Source organism: Cibotium barometz, chromosome 5, assembly GCF_041138505.1.
Source record: "Cibotium barometz isolate CiBa-2024 chromosome 5, ASM4113850v1, whole genome shotgun sequence".
NCBI classification, from domain to species: domain Eukaryota; kingdom Viridiplantae; phylum Streptophyta; class Polypodiopsida; order Cyatheales; family Cibotiaceae; genus Cibotium; species Cibotium barometz.
This window is the reverse complement of record NC_141050.1, coordinates 46,285,555-46,306,985: the sequence shown is the minus strand read 5'-3', so window position 1 is coordinate 46,306,985 and position 21,431 is coordinate 46,285,555. Positions and strand designations below refer to the sequence as shown.

Here is a 21,431-nt window from a genome sequence, read left to right as displayed (position 1 = left end):
TGTGGGTACTGATTCTTCCCCAAAAACCACAGGTCTTCATGCAATAGAGCTGGTACAGCAAGTACAACTCTCCATTCAGCCGATACAGTAGGTACAATGGTTGGTACAGCAGGTACAGTGGTTGGTACAGCAGGTACAGTGGCTGGTATAGCTGGTACAATTGTTGGTACAGCAAGTACAAGTACAAATGCTGGTACAGCCGGTACGATGGCTGGTATAGCAGGTACAGCAAGTACAAATGCTAGTGCAACAAGTACAATGGCTAGAAATCATAATAAATGATTAAATACCCTTGCCTTCAGTACTTCTTCGCGATGGAAGCCTCCAAAACAGTCCCCAACAGCCGGTATTCTTCATGGGCAGCCTTCAAGAGAGAGAGAAAGAGAGTAGCCATCATTAGGGCAGCCTGTAACGGTGGTAGAGGCTAGTGTGTAGCAAGAGAGCCTCCATTAATGAAGAGAGAGGGCTCCAATTTATAGATTTGGGCCTCCCATGAGCTAAAATGACAAGAGAAGGTTACAATGAGCTCCAATTTATAGATTTGGGCCTCCCATGAGCTAAAATGGCAAGAGAAGGTTACGATGACAAGTGGAGAGCCACACAATAGCTGAAGTGACAAGTGTGAGGCCACTTGTCTCACTTTGATCCTTTTTCTAACAAGTGTCAGGCCACTTGTCTCACTTTGGTCCACTTTCTTGCCACATGTCCCAATCTAAGAGATGGGTCCTTCCATAATCTTTACCTCTAAAAATATCCCAATTGGTAGACATTCTGTCATAGGCACTTTGCCAACTCTTGGTATCTGCTCAATTCCAGATGTAATGACGCGAACAGAATTTCCATTGGAATCGGGCCAAAAATAGCAACTCTCCTAAATTTTAGGAGTGTGGTCCTTTGTATTCTAGGATAATCTCCCATTCCCAAAGCTTGTACTTTCCAAATATTTAAACATCCTAGAGTCCACCAGACCCCTTTCAGACTGGGAAATGTCCAGGCTGGTGACATCCTCCCCAACTTCTTAAAAGTTGTCCGCAACTTTAAGCTTCAAGCCATATATTCAAGATATAATCATGTCCCATCGATTGGGTGAGACGAGACAGTCTCAAAAATCCAATATAACTGAAGAATCCATGTCCCAAAGAAATGGGCGAGACTAAATAAGTCTCCATAATACCAATATCAAAATCATGTCCCAAGATAAATGGGTGAGACAAAAACAGTCCCATAAGTCCAGATATCATAATCATGTCTCAAGATAAATGGGCGAGACAACCATGTCCCAAGTAAATGGGCGAGACAAAACAGTCCCATAAGTCCAGATATCATAATCCATGTCCCAAGTAAATGGGCGAGATAAAATAAGTCTCTGCTAACAAGACATTGGTCCACATGACCCTTGGCATAGACATAAGTCCCGTCATGTCCACTTTACCACTTGCACTCCGTGTTGGTACTCTGACCACACACCTTGGATGAGAGGTGGGCTCAAGTAACAAGATAAAACAATCACTCGCAGGCATAGATAACCTGGTGTTCCATAAGCATTTCTGCTACACATAGTTTATAGGCATTTCGGCCACCAATAGTTTGTAGGCATTTCGGCCACCAACTCACACTACCCTCTCAAGTGCCCATGTTCCCTTCCATCTGCTCTCTATTGTTCCACCCACACATGGTAGAAACAATCTTCAAGAGAGCACGTAGGACAAGAGAACACTACACAGGGTATGTTGTGCTTGTCACTACCCTTTGAAGTGCCCATGTTCCCTTCCATCTGCTCTCTATTGTTCCACCCACACATGGTAGAAACAATCTTTAAGAGAGCACGTAGGACAAGAGAACACTACACAAGGTAAGTGAACCATGAGTTTCATAAGTCCAATGCATCCCAAATAAAGGGAGCCAAAAAGAATAATCCATCCCAGTAAAAGGGAGCCATAAACATAATCCATAAACCTGAGGATGGATCCAAATTCCTAGAAAAGAAGTCCAGGAATCCATAGACCTATATACCATAACTCTTACCACATACTCTATGCTAACCACACACCTTGGAGTAGAGGTGGACTTTATCCATAAAAGCATCATATCCATGAGATATCCAAAGATTTCTTCTCTATAAACTCGGACAGATTCGTCCATAGAAATTGCTTGTAAAGCCCAATATCTATATAAATCTCGTCCAAGAAAGAAATCTCCATAGATATAATCCATCCCAATAAAGAGAGCCATAAACAATGTTTCCCTAAAACCATCTCAAGGCAAACAACAACACCTTTCTCCTTGCATAGCTATACAAGGGTTAGTGAACATCAAACACACTTCATAGCAAAAGCACTAACTTTGCAAACTCAAAGTATACTTAGTTGTTCTTTGCCAGGTTGGTCATGAAGCCAAAAGAAATATCTCCTCACCATATCCTTAAGATATCCCGAGATATATCTCCATATAGCTTGCCTGTAAGCTTGATAATATAATCCACAATATCCATATGGAAAGAGTGCTAAACGTGTGCACATAAAGCCAACTCCATACTTCCAAGATAAATTTTGTGAATTCATAAATCCTTAGATCAACAAGCTGTCTACTGCTCATGCTCTTGCTTCATAAGCTATGAAGCGGCTGGCCATGCTTAACAGCAATGATGGTAAGTGTGGTCCCCACTTGAGATCTTTTCTCTTCCTTATTGATAGAAGGAAGCCTCCGCTTCCAAGAAAGCCTATGCTCTGATACCAATGAAACTCGCGGCGGGTGCCCGGGGGACTAGGGCCTTTGACACACTTGTTGATACCATCAATGCATATTAAAACATTTAAACATGGCCACAGCCTTAACACATATCCATCATCACTTTGCATAAAACATAAAGCTAGATAAAACATCCACAAATGTTGAAAATGAAGCTTGCACGTGTGACACCGCATAGAGGCCGGAATGGGCCGACCCCCCCCTTGGAGTATTTTATTACCCAAGGAGAATAATATCATGTACAAGCTTTGAGGGCCTTACTCTCCCCACGGGAGATGCCGGATTATCCCTATACAAATGCCATAACACAGCCCAACACAAGGTTACCAAGCCGGAACATAGGCTGTAGAAATGCCGAGCCAACAATATAATCCATATACCTCCGTGTGGGTACTGATTCTTCCCCAAAAACCACGGGTCTTCATGCAATAGAGCTGGTACAGCAAGTACAACTCTCCATTCAGCCGGTATAGCAGGTAAAATGGCTGGTATAGCAAGTACAGTGGTTGGTACAGCAGGTACAGTGGCTGGTACAGCCGGTACGATGGCTGGTACAGCAGGTACAACAAGTACAAATGTTGGTACAGCTGGTACGATGGCTGGTATAGCAGGTACAGCAAGTACAAATGCTAGTGCAACAAGTACAATGGCTAGAAATCATAATAAATGATTAAATACCCTTGCCTTCAGTACTTCTTCGCGATGGAAGCCTCCAAAACAGTCCCCAACAGCCGGTATTCTTCATGGGCAGCCTTCAAGAGAGAGAGAAAGAGAGTAGCCATCATTAGGGCAGCCTGTAACGGTGGTAGAGGCTAGTGTGTAGCAAGAGAGCCTCCATTAATGAAGAGAGAGGGCTCCAATTTATAGATTTGGGCCTCCCATGAGCTAAAATGACAAGAGAAGGTTACAATGAGCTCCAATTTATAGATTTGGGCCTCCCATGAGCTAAAATGGCAAGAGAAGGTTACGATGACAAGTGGAGAGCCACACAATAGCTGAAGTGACAAGTGTGAGGCCACTTGTCTCACTTTGATCCTTTTTCTAACAAGTGTCAGGCCACTTGTCTCACTTTGGTCCACTTTCTTGCCACATGTCCCAATCTAAGAGATGGGTCCTTCCATAATCTTTACCTCTAAAAATATCCCAATTGGTAGACATTCTGTCATAGGCACTTTGCCAACTCTTGGTATCTGCTCAATTCCAGATGTAATGACGCGAACAGAATTTCCATTGGAATTGGGCCAAAAATAGCAACTCTCCTAAATTTTAGGAGTGTGGTCCTTTGTATTCTAGGATAATCTCCCATTCCCAAAGCTTGTACTTTCCAAATATTTAAACATCCTGGAGTCCACCAGACCCCTTTCAGACTGGGAAATGTCCAGGCTGGTGACATCCTCCCCAACTTCTTAAAAGTTGTCCGCAACTTTAAGCTTCAAGCCATATATTCAAGATATAATCATGTCCCATCGATTGGGTGAGACGAGACAGTCTCAAAAATCCAATATAACTGAAGAATCCATGTCTCAAAGAAATGGGCGAGACTAAATAAGTCTCCATAATACCAATATCAAAATCATGTCCCAAGATAAATGGGTGAGACAAAAACAGTCCCATAAGTCCAGATATCATAATCATGTCTCAAGATAAATGGGCGAGACAACCATGTCCCAAGTAAATGGGCGAGACAAAACAGTCCCATAAGTCCAGATATCATAATCCATGTCCCAAGTAAATGGGCGAGATAAAATAAGTCTCTGCTAACAAGACATTGGTCCACATGACCCTTGGCATAGACATAAGTCCCGTCATGTCCACTTTACCACTTGCACTCCGTGTTGGTACTCTGACCACACACCTTGGATGAGAGGTGGGCTCAAGTAACAAGATAAAACAATCACTCGCAGGCATAGATAACCTGGTGTTCCATAAGCATTTCTGCTACACATAGTTTATAGGCATTTCGGCCACCAATAGTTTGTAGGCATTTCGGCCACCAACTCACACTACCCTCTCAAGTGCCCATGTTCCCTTCCATCTGCTCTCTATTGTTCCACCCACACATGGTAGAAACAATCTTCAAGAGAGCACGTAGGACAAGAGAACACTACACAGGGTATGTTGTGCTTGTCACTACCCTTTGAAGTGCCCATGTTCCCTTCCATCTGCTCTCTATTGTTCCACCCACACATGGTAGAAACAATCTTTAAGAGAGCACGTAGGACAAGAGAACACTACACAAGGTAAGTGAACCATGAGTTCCATAAGTCCAATGCATCCCAAATAAAGGGAGCCAAAAAGAATAATCCATCCCAGTAAAAGGGAGCCATAAACATAATCCATAAACCTGAGGATGGATCCAAATTCCTAGAAAAGAAGTCCAGGAATCCATAGACCTATATACCATAACTCTTACCACATACTCTGTGCTAACCACACACCTTGGAGTAGAGGTGGACTTTATCCATAAAAGCATCATATCCATGAGATATCCAAAGATTTCTTCTCTATAAACTCGGACAGATTCGTCCATAGAAATTGCTTGTAAAGCCCAATATCTATATAAATCTCGTCCAAGAAAGAAATCTCCATAGATATAATCCATCCCAATAAAGAGAGCCATAAACAATGTTTCCCTAAAACCATCTCAAGGCAAACAACAACACCTTTCTCCTTGAATAGCTATACAAGGGTTAGTGAACATCAAACACACTTCATAGCAAAAGCACTAACTTTGCAAACTCAAAGTATACTTAGTTGTTCTTTGCCAGGTTGGTCATGAAGCCAAAAGAAATATCTCCTCACCATATCCTTAAGATATCCCGAGATATATCTCCATATAGCTTGCCTGTAAGCTTGATAATATAATCCACAATATCCATATGGAAAGAGTGCTAAACGTGTGCACATAAAGCCAACTCCATACTTCCAAGATAAATTTTGTGAATTCATAAATCCTTAGATCAACAAGCTGTCTACTGCTCATGCTCTTGCTTCATAAGCTATGAAGCGGCTGGCCATGCTTAACAGCAATGATGGTAAGTGTGGTCCCCACTTGAGATCTTTTCTCTTCCTTATTGATAGAAGGAAGCCTCCGCTTCCAAGAAAGCCTATGCTCTGATACCAATGAAACTCGCGGCGGGTGCCCGGGGGACTAGGGCCTTTGACACACTTGTTGATACCATCAATGCATATTAAAACATTTAAACATGGCCACAGCCTTAACACATATCCATCATCACTTTGCATAAAACATAAAGCTAGATAAAACATCCACAAATGTTGAAAATGAAGCTTGCACGTGTGACACCGCATAGAGGCCGGAATGGGCCGACCCCCCCCTTGGAGTATTTTATTACCCAAGGAGAATAATATCATGTACAAGCTTTGAGGGCCTTACTCTCCCCACGGGAGATGCCGGATTATCCCTATACAAATGCCATAACACAGCCCAACACAAGGTTACCAAGCCGGAACATAGGCTGTAGAAATGCCGAGCCAACAATATAATCCATATACCTCCGTGTGGGTACTGATTCTTCCCCAAAAACCACGGGTCTTCATGCAATAGAGCTGGTACAGCAAGTACAACTCTCCATTCAGCCGGTATAGCAGGTAAAATGGCTGGTATAGCAAGTACAGTGGTTGGTACAGCAGGTACAGTGGCTGGTACAGCCGGTACGATGGCTGGTACAGCAGGTACAACAAGTATAAATGTTGGTACAGCTGGTACGATGGCTGGTATAGCAGGTACAGCAAGTACAAATGCTAGTGCAACAAGTACAATGGCTAGAAATCATAATAAATGATTAAATACCCTTGCCTTCAGTACTTCTTCGCGATGGAAGTCTCCAAAACAGTCCCCAACAGCCGGTATTCTTCATGGGCAGCCTTCAAGAGAGAGAGAGAAAGAGAGTAGCCATCATTAGGGCAGCCTGTAACGGTGGTAGAGGCTAGTGTGTAGCAAGAGAGCCTCCATTAATGAAGAGAGAGAGGGCTCCAATTTATAGATTTGGGCCTCCCATGAGCTAAAATGACAAGAGAAGGTTACAATGAGCTCCAATTTATAGATTTGGGCCTCCCATGAGCTAAAATGGCAAGAGAAGGTTACGATGACAAGTGGAGAGCCACACAATAGCTGAAGCGACAAGTGTGAGGCCACTTGTCTCACTTTGATCCTTTTTCTAACAAGTGTCAGGCCACTTGTCTCACTTTGGTCCACTTTCTTGCCACATGTCCCAATCTAAGAGATGGGTCCTTCCATAATCTTTACCTCTAAAAATATCCCAACTGGTAGACATTCTGTCATAGGCACTTTGCCAACTCTTGGTATCTGCTCAATTCTAGATGTAATGACGCGAACAGAATTTCCATTGGAGTCGGGCCAAAAATAGCTACTCTCCTAAATTTTAGGAGTGTGGTCCTTTGTATTCTAGGATAATCCCCCATTCCCAAAGCTTGCACTTTCCAAATATTTAAACATCCTAGAGTCCACCAGACCCCTTTCAGACTGGGAAATGTCTAGGCTGGTGACATTTGCCAGTGAGATCGCGGAAAACGGAAAACCCGAGACATCATCTCGTTGAACGTTGCTGGTGCATTGGTGAGTCCAAAAGGCATCACCACAAACTCATAGTGGTTTCGTGCTTGGTCTTGAAGACGGTTTTTTGGATGTCAGCCTCAAAGATCTGAACCTGATGTTAGCCACGCTTAAGATCTATCTTAGAGAAAAATTTAGCACCATTGAGTTGCTCTAGGATGTACTCTATTCTGGGCATGGGAAATCTATTCTTAACTATGAGCTTATTTAGCATCCTATAATCCACACATAAGCGTGCGGTCTTATCCTTCATTTGGATAAACATGATGAGGGCGGCAAATGGAGAGGAGGAAGGCCGAATAAGTCTAGCCCGGTGTAGCTGGGATAACCATTGCTCCAGCTCGTTCTCCAATGCCTTAGAAAGGCGGTAGGAAAACGTGTTGGAAGGCTCTGAACAAGGAACCAACTCTATGCAATGGTCCTTAGGTCTACTGGGAGGTCGTCTTGCAACCATAGTCACAAGAAACGTTTCGAGGTTTTTTTCATTTCGAGGTTTTTGGGGTTTTGTTTCGTAAGGTTTCCTCCCTCGGCTAAGAAACCGTGAGGTTTCGAAAAAGCAATATTTTCATTAATTCTTAAATATAAAAAAACTTATAGAAGCTACCTAAAACAATAGTGTAATGATAAAAAAACACATGAAACATAAACTTCAAAACATAAGATACATATTATGATATTACAATTTACATTTCATCATTCATAAAGTCAGGAATCACGAGTCATCAATGATCATTCATAAACCAAGTTACCAACTCAAAATTATCACATAAATCCATGGCGAGACTCAACAGCCATCGCAAAAAGTAGAATAGATAGTAGAATCAGGATACATGGCATGAATCCATGAGCAAAAAAGTAGATCAAAAAAGTAAACATAAAGTGTCTCATGTGACAATGTCACATGAAAGTCCACATGATAGCCTCTAGGAGCCTAGAAGCTAGTCCTCTTTGGACTCTCTCTCTCCTCCGAACCACCAATGTTAGAGATATGAGGACTACTAGGAGAATCGGAGGCCTCTAGCTCTCCCTCGTCTGAAGTATATGAAGGTAGCATCTCTCACATGAGAAGTGAACCACTGCCACAACCCCACCCAATACGGCCACCTCTGCAACAAGTAACTGTAGTACCTCTAGACTAACAGACACTACTACTGCCTCGTTGTCTGTTTGTCTGGAGGTGAGCAGTCGAGGATGTACCCACACGATCATCTTGGAGTCGTGGTGAAGGTAGGTCCTCATCAAGATCGCATGGCTCTGTAGTAGTAAGAACGGCACGTGCTTGGGCACGTGTCACATGTCTAAAGCGTATCTTATGCTCCCGAAGGAAATCATATGCCATATCCTCATCTGTGCGCCTTTGAATGAATGTGAGATCAATCTGCTTACCGTGCTCAAGGCCTCGCTCTAGCTTTGCAAGAACCTCACTGTCAACCTTCTTCACTTTCCATTGGAGAATTCCTCCTCCTTGGATGCTCCCGTCATTGCCTTTGAGCTTCTCAAGCGCTTAAGCGAAGGTTTGCATTGACATACACCAACTTATCTAGTTGGCTAGTGCTAAGCCTATGACAAGTCAACCACACAAGAAGAGGGTTGGAAGTTGGAACTTAGTCTATAATTCCAATTTCTATCTTTTAAGATTCGTAGTATATACTTCAAAATTTAAAATTTTGATTCTCAAGACTCTAATACAATGCACATATACTTGTTTCTCTTCTTGGTGTGAATATCTGCGCATATGCTCATATGCGCTCGGCTGCACCACTTGTGCACTCTTGGGAGAGTACTTGAAGAGCCAAGGTCTGCAAACTCGGTGTTAAGCGTCCCATTTATTTCCCACCAAGAGACGACAAGCCGTCTCTGCTCCTACCTCATGGCAACCTCCCGTGCAAACTGGTCACGATCGTGTGTAAAGAGGATGCCATCTTCCTCAATCCTATTCATAGTACATACATTCGATTCAAGAATCAAGATAGGAAAACTTAAGTTTGTAAGTTCTTATTTGAAACTTGAAAATCTAAAACTTGAGGTAAGAGTAAGACTCAAGAGTAAAAGAACATGGCTTGTTGCTCCATGGAAAAGACTCTATCCAAGTAGGAAGTCCAGCCAGAAATCAACTTGCAATCATTTAAGTGGATTGCATCCTTGTACAAAGGATGAAGCATGTATGAAACAATATGGATTTGGTTATGAAACCAATTTCATCTTTCGGTCCAAATGCAAGAGAGGTCCGAAAGCCTACAAGTTACATATTGCATTTTAGAAATTTCAATACTATGATACTATCAAGTGGCAAGTTGTCCAATGATCTATTAGTTATGACTCATGAATCATGACATTGACGATTGATCATTGCATGCACCAATTTGAATAGCAAAGAGAGTTGCAATTGGATACCTGTCCCTCGACAAAGCTCTACATGTTGTCATGGATTGCCTAAGGCGTTGCATGTAGTGGTACAATAAGCTCATGGTGCACCCCTCATGATCAAAGAGTCATAAGATGAAATAGAGGGGTGTAACGGCTTGCCTAATAGCCTCAGCCTCATCCGAAAAGTCCATTGTGAAGATGTATTCTACAATGAGATGAGTATCAGGTTTTCAACTTCCAGCCCACATTTCCCACTCCTCACTACAAACAAGTCGGCGCAGGGAGTCTTTGGTTTGCACCATCCTAAAATGGATTATGCGAGAGGATAGAGTCATAAATTACAACTTTAAATTCATGTTAAGAGTGACATAGTAGAGATAAAGATGACATTCATGAATCATGATTTAAATTGTAATTTTCATTATTTATACCTCTAAAGTACAAGAAAGAGATAGCCGAAGTGAGTCTTTGCCGGCTTCACAAGATCATAATGGCACATCCCTCTAAAAAGGGCTAAAGCTTGTGTCTTGCGAGTGATGAACTTTATGATGCACATAGCTTTCTCTAAGATGGGCTCTACCCAACTAAGTGATGTCACATCCTCCATCATCAAATCAAGAGAATGAGAAGCACATGGAGTCCATACAATGGTTAGATAATCCTTTTTTAAAAATTCTCCCATCTTTGTGCAGTTTGAACCATTGTCTGTGATGACTTGGACCACATGTTCGGGCCCAATCTCTTCAATAGCCTGCCTAATGTGCTCATAAATTCACTCTCCAGTAATGTGCAAGCCGGGGGCGGAGGCATCAACGACATGCAATAATGTTGTGCCAGCACAACAAGATACCAAGATGTTGATCATGTGTCGTCGCGTCTGGAAATTTCATAACATAAAAAGAGAGAAATCATAAGAGTCGAGAATCAAGACACTCCCAAGTCCATGAGTTATTATATAATTAGTTTTCAAGTCTCAAGAGACAACATTCAAGTCATTGCAATGTAACTTGTTACTTGTAAGATATTAAGAGAGGGAAAAGGAGTCATTTACCATGTCACTCCATCCATCAGAGACAATGGAGCATCCATACCGATGCCAACATGCTTTCAATCCCGTCAACTCACTTTGGATTTGATTGACTTGACTTGTCAAGTGTGTGGTTCTTAAAGACTTGGAATTGACAGGATGCAAGCCGCTAGCTCTTGTTGCAGCTGCTGCTACTAATGCATGGTAGAACTTATGATAGGTGGGAACTCGAGTAACCTTAAAGGCAAGGTTGCATTGGTAGAAGAACCCATGCTCGGCAATTTGAGCCTCTTGCTTTAGTCTTGGAGCATACCGTGCTTCTAAGGCGCTTTGCCCAGACATAGGTTCTCTACTCCTCTTCTTTGTATAGACTTGGAAGGGCCGAGCACTTGAAGGCATGGAAACATGTGGCTCATCCATGGGTAAATTTGACAATGACTCAGAGGAGATTCCGTCGTAGCCAAACGTGAGGGTGCTTCAACCAAAGCCGTAGAGAGTGAAGCCAAAGGACCACCACCGTCGGATGCACGAGTACCCACATTTGATGTGCTTCTTGGTCGTAAGGCCGGTGCTTCCTCTCCCCCACGATTTTTTGAAGCCTCAAGTTGCCTTGCCATTTCAACCATCTCTTCAATTCTCTCTCGGGGTAATGAAGTGCGCAAAAGTGACTGTACTTCATTAAATTTTTGCTCCAAGCCACCATGTGCATAAAATATGCCCTCATTCACACAATAGCAACCATGTGAACCTTGCTTTCCTTCCCATGAGAAATGCTTTCCTTCCCATGAGAAATGAGCTCTCACCCGTGTGCTACTACCTCGCAAGGTATCACCACAATATTTGCAAACAACACACTTGGTACCGGAAGTCCCATACCTATGAATGAAAATGGTGTCTTTCCATATATCACGGGTGCCATCCTTCTTGTTTTGGTGAGGCATTATGGGCAAATCACTTGATTTGATGCCAAATTAGCTTTGATTAAGGGTGAATTTTGCAAAATTGAAGAAAAGAATGGAGAAATTGGGCAATATTCAAGACATTGGAGAATGAGGAAAGAAGCCAAAAAGAGATGAAGAGAGAAGAAGAAGAGAAAGAGAGAAGAGAAGCAAGGAGAGAAGAGGAGAAGAGAAGGAGGAGAAGGGGAAAAGGAGAGTGGGAGAAGGAGCGAAGAAGACGGGAGAAGAAAAGGAGAAGAAATGAAATGATATATTAACGTCTCTAAGAGGCCATAATGGCCTATGAGACCAAAACTGAGAGTACATTTGAAGTTGGTGTCTCATCAAAGAGAACAACTAAATGAAACTAAAAAGTACAATAAACTGATTGTCTTCCAGTTATAAGAACTGGAAGTAGAGAGGAGAGAAGAGGAGAGAGAAGAAGAAGAGAAAGGGAGAGCAGTGGCGGGTTGAAGACGGGAGAAGAGAAGAGAAGAGAAGAGAAGAGAGAAGAGAGAAGGAAAGAAGAAGAAAAGGAGAAAGGGAGAAGAAGGGAGAGCAGTGGCGGGGGCTGTGGGCTACGAGTAGGGCGGCGAACAACGGGCTGAATGGGGCTGCGCGCATGCGTCAACAACGGGCCGACAAGAGTTAAAAAAACGCAGATTTGGCAGACCAATGAAAACGCGCGAAAAAAATAAAATAATCCAGATTTGGGCGAAACGACAGAAATTCACACGTTTCGAAACGTTTTGTGCTAGAAATGTTTCCCGCGTTTTGTTTTGTCGAAACACGTTTTTTTGTGACTATGCTTGCAACAAAATGTTGCTGTATTGAGACAGGAGACCAGCCATCTTCTGCTCCAATGTGGGTGTTGTGTGAACAACATTATACTGAGAGCGGACATAAATCAACACACACTCTACTCCTTTTCTTATGGCTCGTTGGGTGAAATGAGTGGTATGCCAAGAATGCTCCTATCTCCACGGGTCATGATAGGCTCAGGAGAACCTTCAACAATGGTGAAAGTGTCCTGCTTCCAATCGTGAATGGGTGCATATTGTTTGAACCATTAGATCCCAAGGAGCATGTCACACTCTAAAAGAGGGGAGACAATGAATCCCACTAGAATGTTGCCTCCTGAACCTGAAACTCAAACTGCTGAGCTTTTTGAGAGATATGTGTACGTAGACCAAGTGTGAATCCGTCCACATCTAAATGATACGAAACCAAGGTACAACTCATTTTGTTTGCCAACTACAGAGAGATGGCATCCCATGTTGAAGAGGACAATGAACTGCTGTCCCCTTGTAGTTCCATAGGCATGGATGAGAGCCTTCTTCTCTCCTTCAATCTTACCCTCTTGCTTATCATCAAATACCACTGGTGGCACCGGATTCAAAGCAGGCAATAGCTGAATGGCGTTAGAGGCTGATGGTGGAGGTGTGGATGTGGATGCTACGGTCGCTGCTGTGGAAGTGGGTGCCTTTGCAGACTGTTCGGCCTGCCACTTGATGCAATTCTTCTTCCCGTGTCCCACAGTGTTGCAGAAGAAACAACAATTCTTTGCCTTGTACCGTGTTTGTTCATCCGGCTAGAGGTAACCTCATGAATCGTGATGCCCTCCGTAGATTTTTCCTTAGGAGTCTTCTTGGGCGAGGAATCTTTCTTATTGCTCGATTGACCTGATAATTTTTCTTTTGGTCCTTTTGGTCTTTGTTGTTTTGAGGCCCCTTACTCTGGTTAGATGATTGCTGGGTAGATGATTGTTGCCGGGGTTAGGACTAGACTTTGCTTGCTTGGGGTTACCTTGGTTTCGCATTTAGTTCGTGATTCTGAGCGAGGGTCTGTGCTCATGCATAAGTTTGAGGCTCAAAATTCTTGAGTGGGTACCTAATGTTTTTGTTTAAACCTCTAATGAATTGTTTTAGCTTGTCTTCTTCCTATATATCCAATTGTTGGACCATAGTAATGACCTTATTGGAATAGGTCAAAACAGGCGAACCACTCTGAGTGAGTTTGTAAAACTCGTACTCAAGATTGGTCATATATTATGGTGGAAGAAAACGGGCCTTGAGGTCAGCCACAAAAGTAGCCCAGTTAAATTGTTATTGGCCTGTTAAGGGGTTTGTGTGAAGCATAGTCAGTAGAAACGTTTCGGGGGTTTTTGACGTTTCCGGGGGGGGGGGGGGGGGGGGTTTGACTTTTCGGGATTTTCGAGGTTTCGGGACAAAACGTTTCGTCTTTCGGCTAAGAAACGCAGAGGTTTCGTAGTTTTTTCTATATAAATACAATAAAATGGTTTAGAACTTGTAGTTTGTAGAATTATTTGTAGGCCTACCTAGTGCTAGCTAGGCACTTAAAATATGGTAAAATCTTAGGCAATTGTGGTCACAATTTGGCAATTGGGGAGTTGTGGAATTGTGACTCGTGAGAAATCAGACAATTGTGAGAAATTGGGGATTTATGAGAAAATGGGCAATTGAGAATTTAGGGAATTGGGATTATTGGGGAATTTGTGAGAAATTGGGGGAGAGAAAGGAGAAGAAGAAGAAGAGGAGGTGACTGCAAATCACGTGCGAGAGAGAGAGAGAGAGAGAGAGAGAGAGAGAGAGAGAGAGAGAGAGAGAGAGGGAGGGAGGGAGGGAGGGAGAGCCCAACATTAAAAAAAACAATTCGACAATTAAAAAAAAAAGACAATTTGTTTTTTTTAGAAACGAAAAAAAATCCCCGTTTCTAAAACGCGTTTCTAGCGTTTTGGCTGCTTCGGGGTTTTGGAGTTTCTCAACCCAGAAATGCATTTCTATGTGACTATGGTGTGAAGCGGAGTCCAATGCTACCACCGTAACAGCTTCCCTAGTGAGTTGAGGTGTTGCCACATGAACTTTGTTTTGTGGATATGTGATTTTAGCTAAAGGAAAATGTGCTTCAAACTTATGAATAAACTGAGTAACAGTAGGTTGCCACATTTGAGAGACCTTCTTTGGGCTTCTCTTTTTCTACTGCAAGTTGCATCTTCAATGAATTTTTTTGCTCCATCATTATTCTCAGGAGCTCTTTTGTGCTTGGCGTCTCTTCCGACCTGGTCGAGGCCTGAGTGGTTTTTCTTGACCGTAGTATTACCTTCCACCGGATGCTCCCACGTCTTTAGGTAGCTGAGTTGGGTCACCAACCTAATGCTTTGATATCAATGTTACATGCACTGAGGTTGATCGTGGTAAGGCACAACAAAGCCTTCTTTAAACCTTTACTTTGCTGAAATCTTGAGCATCCATTTACTGAGAGAGAGAGAGAGAGAGAGAGAGAGAGAGAGAAGAGAAAGTAGATGACACAGTATTGGGTTCCAAATACCCACGGAAGGCTGCCCCCTTGCAAGCAGGAGTATTTGCTTATATTACTTCTTTGGAGAACAGCTGTACAATGCTTTAGAACAAGATCTATGACTGCCCAATGCAAGGATGAGGAAAGACTGTACATCGGCTGAGAATCCACCAATCCAAGGGCTCTTCTGGGCCACCTATGCAATCCAGGATAGTTGTAGGACTGCACATATGTTGGCTAAATGCTAAAGAGAACCTTCGGTGTTTGCCTGGAGAGGAAGGACTGAATGCTGCCTTTATGATTGATTGAATTCTGCTTGATCACTTGATTTATGATGAATGATTTAGGCTGATTATTAGGCGATGATATTTATATGGGGTATAGCTGCTGGTCGGCCTGTTCTTATTGGACAAAAAATGCTAGATAAAGCATTTAATACTGCGCAAAAGATTGCTTGCCCCACATTCTGCTGTTGAAAAATTCTGATGCTGGGTGGCGAGGTCTAACACCCATGGCTGCTGCTTATAAGCATTTGGATGTTGCCTTCGGCTGTCCCATATGCTGCTAGAGATGGGCAACTAGACCTTACAGCCTAGATGGGCTGTTGCATGGGCTGCCCAAGAGTGCCCATGGCACAGTGTAGGGTTACAAGTACTCCTTGTACTCGTGCCCATGTTTGCCTACATGCTAATGATGCTTCTAATGCAAGACTTAAGCTATGGCTGCCTGCTACATGCACTTATCTGATGGGGTTCTCCAAGTGGGTTAAGAAGACCGACTCCAGATTGACCTCAATGGCTCGGAGACTGACCTACGTAGCTCATGCTTGACTGTCCTTGGACTGAGGGCTCACAATGGGGTCATGGCGTACAACAAATGTTCTTGAAAAGGAACTATTTTTGTACAAATGCTGCACTGATGATGATGCCAGTGTGTCATTGTGTACCCGACTGCAGGGTGCACGTGACACAACTCCTTTATAGATTGGAGAACTAGTAGGTTGGGAATTTAAGTACTCAACTAAGCTGGAAGGTTGTAAAGACGCCAAAATTTTATTGATACATGTGTAACACATAATTCAAGTGATCTACGTGGACAGTGGCTTTCTATGTTGCAATTAAGTTGACCCTAAAAATCCTGCACATAAGGATTAATTCTTTCCATGAGTTAATCCTTGTGCAGCTCATGAGTTTTCATTGCCTCTGCTTGTTTGGTTATTTATCTAATAAGATCATATCATTTTAGGCTTGCATTCAAACACTCCAAAAGACAGTGCAGAAGTTAAATCCCTGTCTTATCACAATATTAATCTGCGTGTGAATTGGAGCTTTCCCTCGGAACTGCACCGGTGATTTCCACTCCAAAGGGTTTCTTATATGATTAACTAGGAAGGCTTGAAGTGGATCTAAAGAAGCCTATACAGCATTGATAAATTGCAGTACCAGCTATTGTCCTGTGACCTGACCATGGAGCCTATCCTGAGGCTCTAGCTGTTTTCTATCACTTTAGTTCCAATTTCCTGTTTTTGCATCTCTTCTTCTTCCTCCTTCCCCTTTCTTTCGTCTCAGGACACTCTTGCCTTGTCGAGTGTAATCAATAAGAGGTTTGTTTGACCAGACATAACTGCCAACAAGCTACAAGGCATTTGTTACCATGGTTTTTCAATGGTTTAAGGGTGGGTTTTTTTCTTGAAGATTATAAATGCTCTATTGCTTCATTTGTTCAGGCTTTGTGACTCTTTTTTTTGGGTGGAATTCTGTAGAGTGTTACACCAGTCAAAGAAAGTGGAATCACGATTCTTGATGCTACAGTGGAAAGGAAAGGTCGGTTCGAGATTTCAGGTGGTGTTACAGAAAGGAAAGGCCGATTCAGTATTGTAGACAATGCTGCAGACAGAACTGAATGGCAGAGGGGGAAAACGGTGTTTTTTACCGGTGCTTGGGAGGCCACTGGGATAATATCATTGCGAGATAGGAATCAAGAGGTAGATCCCCACCCCCCACCCCTTCCCCACACATTTTTCTTTTGAAAACCAGAAAAGAAAAATTCCAAGTGTGCAGGTTCAAGCACCTCACACCCCACACCTTCCCTTCCATAGACTGGCACAGTTATGCATGGATTTTTTTATTTCCTGTATCATGCATGCTCTCTCATTATCAGGCCTTTGTGTGGGTAAGATTCTGTTTTTAGAAATTTCAATTCACCAATTCTGTTGTAGGTCATATGGTGTGTTGGAATTTTATAAGATATTCCCATCAAAACCAGATTAGTGCTGCATTGCATTTATGCTATGGCATAAACTATGGTACCTCACTGGCAAGTACCTTTTGTGCTTCAATATGAATCAGAAAGCCACCATTTGGCATTTACAGATTAACCTTGGAATGTGCCAATGCTACTAGTATCATGTGGGACAATTAGTATCATAACTTCATGCTGCTTGCTTACCCCCCATGCATGCACACATGCTCATGCATGTGCAGGCGCATGTAACCTAGTACTGAGTTAGTCACTTGCTTATATGGCATGAGACGCACAGGTTTACTGCACTAAGTGTGTGGTTGTCTTGTTACCTCCCTTTCCTCTTGTAAAATCTATTATTTTTTTGAGGCACAGTTCTTTGACATCGTAAATGTTAATAGGCTATCCCAAATCAAGTATGGGCAATTGGACCTTCAGCTCGTGTTTTGGATTTGGGTGGAAATTGCTTGAAGAGCTTCCCAAGAGATGTGTGTCGTCTTGTAAATTTGCAGGTATTGTGCTTCTTTGTGTCACTTTCCTCTTATAGTGCTCTCATTTATATCTTGCCTTTTTTCATTCATTGATTCAAAAATTCCATCAACCTTCTTTGGCCTGTGGTCATCTTGAACACTGCAGAAGTTGCGCTTAAGTACAAATGGGTTTAAAGATGAGCAAATAGATTGGCAGGGGATAATGACGCTAAAACAGTTGACAGTGCTGGCCTTGGACCATAATTTGTCAGTCTCTGAACTTATAATCTTTTTCACTGTTTCAATGAAAGTATGCAGGTTGCCATCTGTTGGTTTGGGACTGCTTGCATGGTGTCCTTGTGCTGGGTTTCTGGCATGGCATCTTGGAGTTGGTTCCATCTTTTGCTGTGCGTGTGCCTGCATGCTTGGCGTTGATGTGCTAATGTGGCTGTCACCGTTTGTGTTCACTATGTGTACTGTGGCTGCCTGCATAAGAGTCTAAGACTTTAAATTTAATGTGGCTGTTTTTTGTTGTCGGTAATGAATTTTGTAATTAGCCCGAGTGGGACATCAAGGAGCATGATTTTTTACCCAACAAGTATGTCTTTATATCCTGTTTAAAGTGGAGGCTTGATGATTCCAAGGTTTCTTTGACGAATGATGACTTGAAATGAATGGATTTCATTTGCAGACTGACTGGTATTCCTCCAGAGGTGGGGTTGCTTTGTGAATTGAAACATCTCTCTGTTTCCCATAACAAGTTGGAGCATGTTTCGGAGGAGATCGGCAATTTGTCAAAGCTTGAAAAGTTGGATCTGAGTCACAACCGGTCAGATTTACTTTCTTTGATTATGGCTAGCTCCATTGTACTTGCTGTCCATGTAAAATCTAAAGTGCATTCGGCCATTACCATTCGAGGCAACATGTTGGGTTATGGGCATTAATGATGTGGTGAAAAACAGCTAGTTGTGAGAAGGTCTGTGGGTGTGCTCTCCCTTTTCTGGGCTCAAATTCACAACTAAAGAATATTATGGAATTTTGCAGCTTGACTGAACTGCCATCATCACTAGGTCAATGTTGTCTACTAATTGAGGTGAACTTCCCAACTGCGTCTATTGTGTGTTCTGGAATGCACGCTTCTGCACAAACCCACAAAACAACTAAAGAATGCATATATGTGTACACTATGTATCTAAGTGTGTGTGCACACACCTGTGCAGATTCACTACAGTGCTTGTGTGTTTGTGATAAACTCAGAAATTTTTGCTGCCATGCATACACGGTATAGTGCATATGTGCGTGTGGAATCACTCCAGTGTTTCTGTGCCCTGACCTACTTGTGATAAACTCTGAAACTTTTGCTGCCATGCAAACAAGTTGTTGTGCACGGCTTTCATACTCATGCTTTACTATGTGTGTGTGTGTGTGGGGGATCACTATAATGCTTGTGTGGCCTTACCTGTTTGTGATAAAATCTGAAATTTTGCTGTGATGCATACAAGTTACAGTGCACTGGTTTCAGAAGGATTTATTTACTCATGCTTCACACTGTGTTTAATTCTAAAGGCCAATTTCTCTGCAAACCTTCTTAGGGAGATTCCATCTTCTTTGGGTGACATTACAAGCTTGAAGGTAAAGAGAATCACATCGGATAGATTGCAAATCAATGTATGTGCACCTTTTGAAAAAGCCTGAAAGAAGTTATGCTTGTTTGCAGGCTTTAAACTTGGACAATAATGCTCTTAAAACCTTCCCCAATAAGATCCTCAAAGGCTGTTTGGAGTTGGCTACCCTTTGTCTGCACGGAAATGAACTGACAATACAGTATCTGAGGGAGGTAAGTTCTTTTGTTTGGGATCTCCTCAATGGAATTCAGGCATACTCTAGTTTTTCAATTCATATTTCGCACAGAGGCAACGTCATGGCTTTTCTTGTGACTGTTAGCTCGAGGGATGGGCAGAGTTTGATGAGCGCAGAAAAGCCAAGTACTCCAAGCAGCTTGAATTCAGTTTACTGGAGTCATCAGGGGGGTTTGATGAGGGGGCAGATTCGCAACAATGGCATCATTGGTAAATTGCAGGATATGCATGTTATGTCAAGAGTCTCTACCCTCAGAGGGTGAATTGGAGAAAACCTGCATTGTGTTTTGCCATATGTGGATTGCAGAAATCAATGCTGCATTTTGACAAAGAATTTATGGCATTAGTGATTGTTTTGTCAAAGTTTTCTTACGGCATGGGTGGGGAATTGCGACAACTGTGAATGGAGAATGGGAGCTCAAGGGCGGGTCAAACATACCTCTGTGTTGTTATTGGAAGTTGTACCTTTAGAAGCATCAAGCAACAATATATTGAATTCTGCCGTTGAAATTTTCGTGCTGGCAGATGTAACACCATCAGTTAATTTGTTAGTACACAAGAAGGTTCTTTGAGGTCCAGAAAAGCCAGGCCCAGAACTTCGTCTCCACCCAAACAAGATTCAGTTTTCTCAGTGGGCACTTGCCTGACTGGTTGGGGAGCTTGGCTGCTGCCAAAATTGCATGCAGCACAGGTTTCTTTGCCAGACAAAAAAAGGTCAATACAGGTTCTGTGAGTGCTTGATAAAGGAGCTTATGTAAGGGACGAAAGGGAGGGTAGGGATTTTGTTTTCTTCCTTCAACAGTGGATTAAAAAAAAATTAAGAATGGAGAAAAACACACAATACATTCAGTTACTTTTTTACAAGTTTCAGTCTTTTCGACTTTGCTTCCTTATTTTACAAGTTACTTCATAAAGAGCAGCGGCATCAAGCCCCCTTAACTGTGTAATCCCCCTTAACTGTGTTATTACCCCTCTCTCTCTCTCTCTCTCTCTCTCTCTCCTATTCGTAGGGAAGGTTGCGTATTGCCTTACAACTCCCACGCATCGAAAAAGTCCCACTTGCCCTTGGGTTCCTCATAATTGAGTTTAGAGTTGTATTGAGTTAAACGTTTGTCTTATGAGCATGATTGGATCAATCCAGTATTGGACGTGCTTCCAATGCTGGTGAACAAATCTTGCTGCATGTTAAACCCAAGCAAGTCCCGGGGTTCATAACCTCAAGACCAGTGCTCACGGAAAACCCGCAAACCCTGACAACGCACTTGCAAAGTTCATGATCTCACTTGTAAATTTTATTTTTGCAATTTTAAAGATCGACAAAATTTTAAGCATTTTAGTAAAAAAACTTGTAAATGTTGAAGAAAAACTTGTAAATTTTAAAATTGCAAGTTTTAAGATCTGAGAAGAAAAATATTCTCCGTGAACACTGCTCGAGACTAACAAGTTGCTCCTTTTTTTTTAATGCATGTTGTCTCCATAGGTATTCATGTCTTCTCATTTTTCTTTTCCCAAAATACAACACTTGAAATAGTAGGGCTCGTTGGTTCCGTCTGCTTTGTTTGATCTTTACTTGTGAGGTTCCTGATTCAAACAGGTCAAAAGGACAAATCACTTTGGGCTACCTGCAATGAGTTCTACAGATGGTAGGGGAGATTCCTAACTATGTTCTTTATTGTTAATGCATGTTTAATACGCCACCCTGACGTTTGTTTTGTCGGCCACCCTTTTTCCATCAACACTTGTGTTGCTCTAGTAATATGATACACTTGAATTGCAGCTAGCTGAAACAAAAATAGTGCGTCGTTGATATGGGTAGGATGTTGATAACTGTTTCAGCTCTACAGGCAAAGAATATCTGGCGGTCTA

The 21,431-nt window shown here is 42.4% G+C and overlaps 1 protein-coding gene across 1 annotated transcript in view; it reads left to right on the top strand.

The window, feature by feature from the left end:
- The window catches only part of LOC147638559 (LRR/ubiquitin-like domain protein), a 75,363-nt gene extending 54,851 nt beyond the window's left edge, over window positions 1-20,512 (top strand). The window contains exons 3-10 of the mRNA XM_086798474.1: window positions 16,758-16,979; window positions 17,638-17,748; window positions 17,873-17,973; window positions 18,398-18,535; window positions 18,751-18,799; window positions 19,273-19,338; window positions 19,424-19,543; window positions 19,651-20,512. Coding sequence (XP_086654600.1) covers window positions 16,758-16,979; window positions 17,638-17,748; window positions 17,873-17,973; window positions 18,398-18,535; window positions 18,751-18,799; window positions 19,273-19,338; window positions 19,424-19,543; window positions 19,651-19,779 — 936 coding nt within the window. The 3' untranslated portion in view covers window positions 19,780-20,512. The remainder of the gene's footprint in view (window positions 1-16,757; window positions 16,980-17,637; window positions 17,749-17,872; window positions 17,974-18,397; window positions 18,536-18,750; window positions 18,800-19,272; window positions 19,339-19,423; window positions 19,544-19,650) is intronic.
- Window positions 20,513-21,431: the final 919 nt, after the last annotated feature.